Here is a 12533-nt window from a genome sequence, read left to right as displayed (position 1 = left end):
TGTATATACATTCGTTTTTGAAATGGTATATGATGAAATAAATTTTGTATTTTCCCCCTTTTTTTCTTTTTAGTTTTTTTTTGGTTTTTACTTTTTTTAGTTTTTTTTTAAAATCCCCCTGTGCCCCCCGGCGTCCCCGTTGTAGTTGTGTCCCTGTCGTCATTTATATTCCCTATGTCCCGGTCGTCATTTGTATCCCGGTGTCCCGGTCTGTATATACATTCGTTTTTGAAATGGTATATGATGAAATAAATTTTGTATTTTTCCCCTTTTTTTCTTTTTAGTTTTTTTTTGGTTTTTACTTTTTTTAGTTTTTTTTTAGTTTTTTTTCTTTTTTCTTTTTATTTTTTTTTATTTTTATTTTTTTTAGTTTTGTTTTTCTCCTTTATTTTTCATTTTTTTTTCCTTTTTTTATTTTTTTTATTTTTTTTTATTTTTTTTTATTTTTTAGTTTTTTTAGTTTTTTAGCTTTTTTAGTTTTTTTATTAGTTTTTTCTTCTTTTTAGTTTTTTGTAGTTTTTACCTTTTTTTAGTTTTTTTTTTACTTATGTCCTGGTCGTCATTTATACTCCCTGTGTCCCGGTTGTCATTTGTGTCCCGGTGCTTTGTTGATGGTGATTGCTAATCGAACATTCCTTGTGTCCCGGTCGCTTTCTCTTTGAGTGTCCCGGTCGTCATTTATATTCCCTATGTGCCGGTGTCCCGGTCGTCATTTGTGTCCCGATGTCCCGGTCTGTAATTTCGTCAGTCGAAAACCTGACGTCAGTCGACACACAAACATGACGTCACTCGACAGACACACACACACACACAGACAACTTATTTATTTATATATATATATATATATATATATATATATATATATATATATATATATATATATATATATATATATATATATATATATATATATATACATATATATATATATATATATATATATATATATATATATATATATATATATATATATATATATATATATATATATATATATATATATATATATAGATGACTGCTAGGTAAATACGACCTAGCAGTCATCTAAAAGGGAATAATCAACATTTGATCTCCCTGATCTCTATTGGTGCATTTTTATCTTCAGGAAAGATGTAGGGAATCAAACGATTTAGACACACAAAACAAGTAAAATAGTACACAATGTTACATTTTGACAAGGTCGAATCAAATTCTACTCCCAGAATCAGCTATCAAATTCTACTGATTAACAGGGTCTTGTTAAACTGATCAAAAACAGCCCGATTTGTTTTAAAAATTGACCTTAAAGCCAATTGACAGTACGTGCGACAAAAAAATTAGAAAAAAAAATCCAAAAGTCAAAGAAATTCAGTGAGATTATTAACAGTTTCTCCTTTTTTAATGGTCATTTTAGTCTTCCTTAGAGGGAGTATATTACAGCTCTGATCCCTCCCCCCTCCCAGAGGTCAACTAAAAAGCCTATCAACGCCAAAAAACGTAAATGTTTTCCAAACCCAAAAGTGGAGTGGATTTCAGTAGGTTAATAGGGGTGCAATAGGATATTCTAATCTTTTGGAATTTTTTCAAGAAAACTCGCTAAGTCAAGTCTCAAAGGTAAAGCAAGTCTCAGGTAAAGCTTAGATTTGAAGACAATCATCAGAATCAAAATGAATACAACTCCAGTGAGTAGCTAAAATTATGTGTATGGCCTAGAAACAGAAAATTCATAAAAGATTGGTTATAGTGGGAGCATATTTCATTTTATTGAGATTACAATCCCAGTAGAATTTAAAATCCAGAGTAAACTTCCCACTTCAACGTAAAATATGGCAGTCTTGTCAATAACAGTCAGGGAATGTAGTTATGCATTCTTTTCCCAGGTACTCATCAAAGATTCAACCATTTTGGATGTACAGTTCTTATTTGACAGTCATTTGAGTGAGTCAATGTGAGTATTTTTGGAAAGATGGATAAAATTGAGTATCAAGCTGTCACAAAATCATTTACAACCGTAACATTTTGGGCAACTTGTCTTAATTAGGGCTCCAGGGATGATGAATGTTTGGGACGTCCAGAAACTGCTACTACGACGATAAAATCGCTAAAGTTCATCGAATAGTGCAAGATTATTGCCAAATTCAAGTGACAGAAACAGCAGAGGCTATGAAAACGTTCAAAGAAGGAATTTGTCACATTTTAAATCAAGTTTTAGACATAAGAAAGCTCACCGCGTGTTGGATGCCACATTATTTGACGTTAAACCAAAAACATGTTCGAATGAACATTTCCAATGCTCTGTTGGCGCATTTTAGACGCATAATATTACAGTTTTAGACAAAAGAAAGCTAACAGCGTGTTGGAAGCCACGTTATTTGACGTTTGACCAAAAATATGTTTTAATGAACATTTCCAACTCTCTGTTAGAGCAGTTTAGGCACAATAAATCAAAGTTTTGGCACCGACTAATCACAGTAGATAAGAACTGGATAGATCATTATATACCTTAAACAAAAATACAGCAAAAAAAAATAACAAAGGGAGAGCCAGCTGCAAAAAAAGCAAATATTGTTTTTTTTTTTTTTTTTTTTTTTTTTTTTTAGCGGGACAGTTATAGCGACTGCTTTTTGTGATACTCATGGAGTTCATAATTGTTTCCAAACAGAGAAAACCATTACAAGGAGGATACCGGGACGAAAACCACTTGAGAAACTGAAGGTGAGAAACTACGGAAAAACAGCCAAATTCACAGAAAAAGAAAATCCTGTTCCACCAAGCGACAAGATAGCTCACAACTTAACGATTATTTGGGCAGAAATCCACGATTTCTGGTTTGAACTACTTGACCATCCCCTTGACTTCCCAAACCTTGTCCCAACCTTTGTTTTCCTTTAGCACATAAAAAAAAATGCGCTCAAAGAATAGATATTCGTCAGAAGAGCCCCCTTTGGAAAGAGAGAAGATAAAAGGTATTTCTAAGATTCCTGAGAAAGTAGGTGTCAGCTTTAACTTTTCTGTCGTTCATTCGGATCTCTTATCCAAGCTCTACAAGTTAAGACAAGACCACCAAATCAATCTAAATAGCTTGACGAAACTAACTAAAAAGGTTTCAAATGTAAAAGAGAGGATGATCCTTTAAGGTATCGAATTCACCAGTTAAACCAAATCAACTACCCTTTGCTTCATCATATAGAGCGTATATTCGTGCAAAGTTAGGGGAGTGTCTAATTAGTCACGGTTGGCGTGATCCACTGCTCTTTAACTATGAAAAAACTGATCAGGGGACGCCTGCAAACCTTTGTTCCCAAAGTATCAGTCAGCAACAGATCAAAATTTCAAAGCAGAAGTCTAACACAAATCGGTAAAAAGAAAAAAAGGTCAAAAATATGCTCCAACGAACAGACCCTCAACGAAGCCCCGAGGAAGTGTTCACAAAAAAGCGATGACTTATAAGGAGGAGAACTAATGCAATAATATTTCGCCGCATTAAGCGAAGTAAGGACTGGATTTCTTGACTGTGAGTCTAAATCAGATCTTTTTTGGGCTTTAGACACCTCCTCCCCTCCCTAAAAATCAAATGACATCCGCTCTAATAGTGGGTCATCAAGCATTAATACTCTATAGCAATTAGTTTCGCTGGATAGATTTCTGTCATAGCGGGTAATTTTTTATGGATTGAATACAGGCAAAAGGATGAATCTCCCATTGTGCGTCATTATTACTTTTGAGGCTCGGGCCTACTTTGGCGCCAACCAAGGAATTTCAGTCTTATCGAACCAATGTTTTGTATTTTTCCTAGTTAACGATCATTTTTGGGGAGACCGAGAGCCTGATTTTAGTTTTGGTAAAAAAAAAAAACGCTCGGAAAATCCAAAAACAGATCGTTTTACGGTCAAAATGCTGCAAATATCTTCTTAGTCTGGCTGCAATTACTCCTCCTCACCTGCGTCATAACACATTACAAAAACAAAACAAAGCGTACAAAAAAAACAAAAATAACTGTAATAATATTTTCGGTTACTATGGTCCGTGGTTTACTCTGTATTATCTTATATATGTTGCAAATATGATACTTTTCCAAGTTTTTTTTGGATTTTTTTTTAAATGACAGGTATCAAAGTCAATTAAGTTTAAATATTCTAACTTGATGTATTTGTAAGAATTGTTCCTTTTCTTTCAGATTACTTACTTTTAAATTCTTATAAAGTCATTCGGCTAAATAAACTTTTAATTCAGTCTAATTGAATGTGGTTCCATTTGTCATTTTAGTCTAGGTTGATTTTAGGTTTCATTTCTGCTTGTTTTGGGTAAAAAATATGTCTGTTGATGTCTTGATTAAAATTCATTTTGGTCCCAGAGAAAAAAAAAACTGTAGCATTTTGACTCATTGACGGACGCAGCCGTTAACTAAACTAATGCACCATTAGGATAATATTAACAAAATCCTCCGAACACCAAACTGTTACCTTTCTTACCAGCCACTTCACAGCCAGAGTTGACAAAAGAAATGATTGATTTTGTCAAAACTCTCTCTGAACAAATCTGTAAGAAATCAGTTGCTAGTGAAATATACCATATACTGACCCAGTATGATTGTGGTATACTACTGTTCTTTATAGTGGCTGATAACAACCAGATACCTTCTTGTGCAAACCTGTTGACAAAGCCAATCATCCGACTCTCAAGCACGTTGGCCTTACAGGCTCTTCCTTTGAGTATTGTGGACTGAAACACTATTTCCACAAATGGAAGTGTTGCAGTGCATCTTTCCATGACGTGTCCGTTAACGCCATCAGCCGTAGTGGTGGATTCCGTAGCAAAACAGTTCGAACCGGAATCAAGTGAACTGCTGCAATACTGGTGAAGGTGGCAGACTTCATAGGAATACAGGCAGCTCTTTTAACTCTTTCCATAACCCTTTCAAAACCAGTGAGATAAGATAATATTTCAAAAGACTATCACAAGCTCTATAGAGCCGAATTCGCTTTATATGTCAGTAAAAGTCAAGAAAAAAAAAATTCAGATTAGTACATTAAGTCAAACATTTAAAATTAAAAAGAAATTAAAAAGGCAAAATCATCAAAGATAAAGGGCAAATCAGAAAGCTTGACAATTAAATTAAAAAAACATTACAATAAATCAAAAATAAAAACGGCAATAGAGGAAAAGGGGAATTTGGCAAGTACATAATCGCAAATTATTATTAAGGTGTTCCAGAATAAAGGGGATAAAACTTTTACGAAACCTCTCTGTAACAGCATGGATTGGAGAGTAAGTTGAGATTGCTAAGGAGGTTGACCGGGGGAGTCGGAGTCTAATGGGATTGTGAAAATCAGGGAGTAAGTCCTCAGTACGGGGATTGGAAATTACTGATTGAGCGAAAAGCAGGCAAATTTTTTCGCTCCTTTCTTTTAAAAAAAGGTATTTGTGTTAAAAGCAAACTCCAATATTTCTGCTGATCAAGTTAGAGACTATGTTTCTATAGCCCTGAAACGTAAGTGAAATGTCAGCCATTTAAAATTAAATTTGGCTCTTACTCTTTGTTCAAGATTCATCTATCTTAACGACTATTTATATGAAGTTTTAAATTCAAAGCTCTGGCCACCGGGCGTCTTGTTTTGTAAATAATGTGAAACCTAGCAGTCAGAACCCTTGAAAAGGATGCTCCATTACTGGCTCTGTGAGCTATATCCATTTTAATGACAATTAAATTGTCAGTTTCCACTCCAGTCCTGCAACTCTTCACACGCAGCGGATTCTCGTGTTGTATATTTCCCATCAGTTTGTGCTTCGTCAAGAGACTATTCTGCTTTCATCAGACACCAATATTTTAGAGTATTTGTGATGAACAGTGATTTTGTGACTTACTAAAAGCGTGAAAGCAAAGTGATTAATGAATCTTACAAGGTTGATCAGTTGATCAACAGTTGGTCTCTGCATGATGTGGCATAGGGGACTTTCTAATAGTAAAGTATTGCTAAAGTATGCTAGTGCTACTAATCTGTTTTCCTTTGTCAACGTTTAACTAGCTACAGATATTACAAGCTCTTCGTTATGCGAGCGTCTTTTGGCATTAGACAATGAGCTTGGTGTGGTATTATGCAATTCTCTTTTACACCTTTCATTGCCAATATGGCGAAAATTATACGAGCTTCGTGATTATATATATACTAGCTGTTGAGTTGGCGCTTCGCGCCACCCCAACACCTAGTTGGTGGGGGCGCTTTGCGCCCCCCAAGCCCTCCCCCGAGCGCGTAAGTCGTTACGCGCCATATTAGTTACGCGCCATTGTAGTTGAGTTCCTGTGTCCCACCTGTGAATATATATATATATATATATATATATATATATATATATATATATATATATATATATATATATATATATATATATATATATATATATATATATATTTAACTACGTAAAACATGCAAATATACAACATTCTTGGCTGTCCCATTGTCTGTCCATATAAATAGATTGTCAGGTTTACCAACTCTTGAACATGCAACATAATAATTGTCCATGGGAAAACAATCCGTATTCAGATCTATACCGAATTTTTTCTAACGATTGCCCTTGAGCTTTGTTGATGGTGATTGCTAATCGAACATTCCCTGTGTCCCCGTCGTCATTTATATATTCCCCTGTGCCCCCGGCGTCCCCGTTGTAGTTGTGTCCCTGTGTCCTGGTCGTCAGTTATATTCCCTGTGTCCCGGTCGTCATTTGTGTCCCGGTATCCCAGTCTGTAATCTCTCTTTGAGTGTCCCGGTCGTCATTTATATTCCCTCTGTCCCGGTCGTCATTTGTGTCCCGGTCTGTAATCAACCGGGACAAAGGGACACAACTACAACGGGGACGCCGGGGGGCACAGGGGGATATATAAATGACGACGGGGACACAGGGAATATTCGATTAGCAAACACCATCAACAAAGCTCAAGGGCAATCATTAGAATCATTACGCCATTTAGACAACATGGATCCAACGTTGACTTTTGTTTTAATTATCTTCGTTCTCAACATTTCCCGAAGGTTTCAACTTAATATCCTTAGCCGTCCCTAAGATATTGCAGACTCAGTCTTGTGACAACCTGGATGTATTTTTTAATGTAGTTCAACATCTCCCTCAGCATTCCCTGAAAGTTCCAACCTAGCAACAACAGCCGTTAATAAGATATTGCACAGACCCCCTTTTCCAATTATAAAACAAATGTTTAAACAATCGCCAGTTAGCACAATTTACAGCTCTTACCCAGGGCCTGTGGGGGTCACGTCATACCCAGTCATTTACAACGTATCTTTAAACTACTAAAAAAATGGCTGTTTCAACATTTGGTCAAATATCTCAAGAGGTTCAGGGGCGAGGTGTGGTGTACGCAAAATGGTGAGGGAAGGAGACTGATTGCCCTCCAATCGCGTTTGACTCGTAAAAAAAACCTCAAAAATTCTGTGACCACCCCTTCCATACAAAGTCTGTCTAGGGAAAAAAATTCATTGAGAGCTACAGGCGACGCTATGACGTCGCCTCTTAAACTTTTTACCCACACCTTTATACTAGTCATAATATACATGTAAGATGCTCCTACAAATACCTTTGCTACTGCCAGGACTTGTCTCTAAATGAGTAAAAGCAGGCTCCGGCTTAAGTTGTACAATTCTAGAAGAAAGAGTCTCCGCAGAAGCGTTACAATGATCCAGCAATACAGTCGAGTGTACTTCTTCAGGAAGCTTATTCTTAATCTCTAAAAAGAAAAAAATGATTTCAATAGAATTCTGTGAAAACCACTCAAAAAAACAAGAGTATATAGGAGAGATTTAACACCTTTACTAAGAATGAACTTTCAGCCTAGTTTTTATTGCTCTGTTACAGTAAAACACAAACGAATAAGTCCACCCACTTGTCAACTGTAAAATGAATCGTAGACAAAATAATTATCAGTTATTTTCTCTAATGCTACGTTTTCCGGACTTCAGGCAATACGATACCTTAAACAATCGCTCTATTTTGTCCTTTATAAACTTTTTTAGTTTGCCATAAGTTGTAGAGCATGGATAAGAAATCTGAATAATCGACAGGAAACTAAAAGCCGACACCTACTTTCCCGGAAATCTCAGAAAAAACATTTAACTTTTCTCGTTTTGCGCCTGAGATAGGCACATTTAGTTTTAATAAAACTTATCTCAATCGAAAGTGTAAATTAAATTTTTTTCCAATCAAACGGAAAAGTTTGTGATACCTTGGATGTGAAGGAAGATTTGTTTAGTGAGGAAGAATTAGCGACAGTACTAAAAGGATTAAAAAATAATAAGGCTCCGGGTGCTGATAGTGTGATAAATGAATTCCATAAATATAGTGGCTCTGAGGTTAGGAAACTAAAAGGGGACACCTACTTTTACGGAAATCTCAGAAAAAAAATATTTAACTCTTCTCGTTTTAAGCCAGAGATAGACACATTCAGTTTTAATGAAGCTTATCTCAATCAAAAGGGTAAATTTTATTTTTTCCCATCAATTGGAGCAGATTCTTGCTTTTAAAGTTCAGAAAAGAGCAGTCCCTAAAAATGTTCTAGCATACTTGCTAGGAAAAAGCCACAAATCCACTTAAAAAGCATGTCATTTGACCAATTTGGCAGGTTTGAGAGTTTCCTAGGGTGCAGCCCACTTTGACAAAAAACCTTGCTGACAGAACTTCACTGTCTTTTCAATCAAATTTCATAGTCAAATCACAAATGTCCAGCATGTTTCAATAATAACTAGTTCCTTGAGTGAATTATTTAATGTTCTTTTTAGTTTTTTAATTTTAATGTTCGTATTTGAATGTAAGTTTATATATATATATATATATATATATATATATATATATATATATATATATATATATATATATATAGTTTCCCTATTGTTTCTAAGTTGTGTTAGTTTGCGATTTATATCTACATTTCTACGATTTTTCTCTTCGTTGTTATAACAATTGAGGGAATTGAAAGTTTCACATTGTTGCTACACTGAACAGTGAAAAAATAGGCGGCAACTAGTTTAGTAAACTTGACAATGCCTTATATACATATATACATATATATATATATATATATATATATATATATATATATATATATATATATATATATATATATATATATATATATATATATATATATATATATATATATATATATATATATATATATATATATATATATATATATATATATTTATTAAGTTATAATGTACTTACTTTTATACTCATTGTATTGACCTTTTCATCTATTTATTTATCCCTGTGTTTTAGCTTTATTTAAATCTGAGTATGTTTCTTTTCACAGATACTTTAAACAATATTAGCAGAATAGAGGTGTGATATACATACTAGTTCCAGTGATTTAAGCAAGAACACTCTGTACAACGTCCTAGTACTCTCCCAAGATATCTTAAGTATTGACGTGGCCTGTGCCAAAATTTTATTTGTGTGTTTTCAAAGTGACGTGGCTTCATAAGCCCAAATTTCAAAAGAGGATCGCACGTATACGAGCGGTTGATTCTCTCAAACGTCAACTAAACAACAACAACAATAACAAGGTATTTCTTGTTACCCAAAACTGGCTGGTCTAATTTCTAGTCACATTATCACGGGACCACATTATCATGGGGCTAAGCCGGAGGAGTGCCCACATTGTTAGTGTGTGATCTTTCTACAAGTGCTTTTATAATGCCTAAAATCCGTCATGTCTGGAAGATCTTCATGCTGGCATGTGAAGCAAAAAATAGAATGCTTTATATACCGCAAATGAAGTAATAGTGGTGATATTTTCGGAATTAAAAAAATAATGATTCATTTGCCATGAAAGATGTTCTAGCAGGTAAGTCAATTATCTAGTAATTTATTGAGCATAAATTTGAATAATTTTCATAATAGCATAGCCCATATTACTATATTACATAGCCCATAATAGCAAAGCCTCATATAATAAATGCATAGTCCATATTTTTAGAAATTAAATTATTATATAAGTTCGTTTTTAATTCCTATCTGGCAACAAGATGTTAGGATTACTTTCTTGCAAAGTTGTTTTCCCTTTGTTATTACTAAGAAAAATCTGTGGTTGTCTTTTGCTACAGCAATCAGGAAACTTGCAGTTTTTAGAGTTCCGTGATGATACATTTTTTATCCTTTCCTGATGAGTTTTCACACGTGTTTCTTGTTTTTGAACTTGGCGCCCGCAAGAGCTAAAACTAAAATGCAGGTCTTTTGCATTACAAAATTGAAATCCCAGTTTTTCCTCATTTTCGAAGGCGAATATTGTTACGTTGATTTCCACTTACTTTACCTAACAAGATTTCATTTTTACAGCCCTTGTTGCTTTACGAACAGTTCAAAATTGGAACAAAAAATCTAACTCTAAAACAACTCTAATTCTGGACCTTAAAACAATGCCATTCGCAAAAAAAAATCCTTGCGAAAAACAGCAGAAAACTAAAAAAAAAAAAACAGATCACAAGGATGCACTGTGCCTATCAAGTTTTGAACCGGGTTACGGGATAGTGAAATAGCCAAAACAGCATAATTTAGACTACAATGTAATAAGTTGGGATTTGAAAGATTTATGGCTAATTTTCTTGATAGTATACACCCGAGATTGCAATCCCCTAATTTGGCTTGCTTAGGAAGTGACGACAACGTCAAAATTACGAATATTCAGTCAAAGTTTAGAAGTTAAGTCCACGTGTGACCCCTGATTTAAAACTTTGTAACTTGCCAGCTCCTTGAAAAAAAAAGTCATGATTTCTTGGGACAGTATGTTTGGCAGTAGCCATGAGCCCATCAAATTTTATGCCAATAATTTTTTTTAGGAAGGTAAATAGAGCCCAAAATTTGTTAACACATTTGAAAATCAGTTTCCCCTGTATTTTTGACCCAAAATTCTTGTCCGAAAGGGTTCCAAACAAAACAGGGTACTTTCGTGAAAAGATCAGAGAAGCTAAAAACCATCATTCCGTTCTCCTATCGCTCCAAGATGATTAGGCCCTCAATAGGTTTCAAGGCAACTAAAGAATAAAAAGAACATGGCTACTTTTCACCTGGAAGGATTGTTGTGAAGATAGTGCAACCAAGGCCCGACTTGGCGCCTGATATAGTCAGACAGGTTAAAATATTTCCGAAAAATACAACTTTTGGTAACAGGGTCCAGTTAACAATTAAAAGGTAACGCATAATTTCCGTTCTCTATGCCGATAGATAAATACGCACTGCAGAATTCGATGTCAAACAAAGTGCCAAATACCTACCATATATTAAAAATTTGGCGATAGAAAGGCTGAGGGAGAGTGAAAGAGCACTTTGCTTATTTTTGCCCTCACATCACAAAGAATGGAATTCTCTGCATGATTAAGGTCCCAACAAGGTACAGCATGGTAACATTTCTGCTAAAATTTGACGATGAGATGCGGGACTGGGGGTTGTTAGAGGGAATGGTCCGATTTGAGTCAAGACATGAACCGTTAAATAATAATAATAATAATTTGTTTCTTACCCGCAAAAACACTATAAAGTATTGAAATTTGGAGTAAAAACAATGAAATACCTACGAAAAAAACGCCAAACATACAAAAAGCGAAAAATAATGACTATAGATTTTTTTTTACATTAAATAAACACAAAAAATTAAACAAACACACACACACACATAAAAAAACGAACTATAGAGAGAAAAAAAAACATTAGATACAAACAAGAAATGAAATTCACAGAAAAAAAAGTCAACCAACGAAAGATAACAATAGAAAGAATTTTACAAGATGATTATGTGGAGAAAGACCATCAAGAGCAGTACCTGAGAGCTTCTTGTGTAGCTTTTCCAATTTTTAAGTTATATCAGGTACACCATATTTACCAATTAGAATCCGGTGATGTGTCCAAGGAAGAATGAAAAGAGGAGACTTGCAGTACCTGAAATAACCACTCCGGATTCGGAAATCTTCCTCCTGGACCTAGTTCGTTTTCCACCAAGTTAGGCTTTGTATGAAAAATGCACTCGGTGAAATAGCTTGAAATAAAAGTTAAGACGCAGGATATTTTTAATATGGTTAAGGAGTATATACAGAGCATAAAAAACTGGCACCCAGCGCTGTACGTTCGACAAGCATAATTAGCCAGGAGTAAATAGACATCTAAAAGCAATTCCATCGTTCCCAGATTTATGGAAGCTCTATAGTAATAGTTAAATTGGATCTTTTTGTTTATTACTTACTTCTTTGTTTGCTCATTTTAATATATTAGCATTGGCTGTAGAAACGCTACTTTTGGTGCCATAAAACACTTTATGGTGGTTTTACCAAGACAAATTTATAAAGCTCCCGTTGATAGAACATTAGCTTTCAAACCTAACCTTAAAAATCTCTATACAATGTTCCACTGAGGCACAAGCACAGAATAAAAATGAAAAAAGAGACGTATCACATCTAAATATACTAAAATATGACTTTCTCGGGTTTCCATAGCGAGGGGGGGGGGGTGAACCTCCCGTTAGATGTTTTTGGCCTTAGTTATTCCCATGATAA

General features: G+C 34.7%; 1 protein-coding gene across 7 annotated transcripts in view; it reads right to left on the bottom strand.

The window, feature by feature from the left end:
• The window catches only part of LOC136029950 (zinc finger protein 271-like), an 80312-nt gene that overhangs the window by 48593 nt on the left and 19186 nt on the right, over positions 1 to 12533 (bottom strand). For all 7 annotated transcript variants that reach the window (XM_065708494.1, XM_065708498.1, XM_065708497.1 and 4 more), the window contains one exon: positions 7571 to 7720. In XM_065708494.1, the coding sequence (XP_065564566.1) occupies positions 7571 to 7720 (150 nt within the window). The remainder of the gene's footprint in view (positions 1 to 7570; positions 7721 to 12533) is intronic.

The sequence above is a fragment of the Artemia franciscana genome, chromosome 8 (assembly GCF_032884065.1).
Source record: "Artemia franciscana chromosome 8, ASM3288406v1, whole genome shotgun sequence".
NCBI lineage: Eukaryota > Metazoa > Arthropoda > Branchiopoda > Anostraca > Artemiidae > Artemia > Artemia franciscana.
Note: the sequence above shows the minus strand (reverse complement) of the source record. Positions and strands in the feature narration are given on the sequence as shown.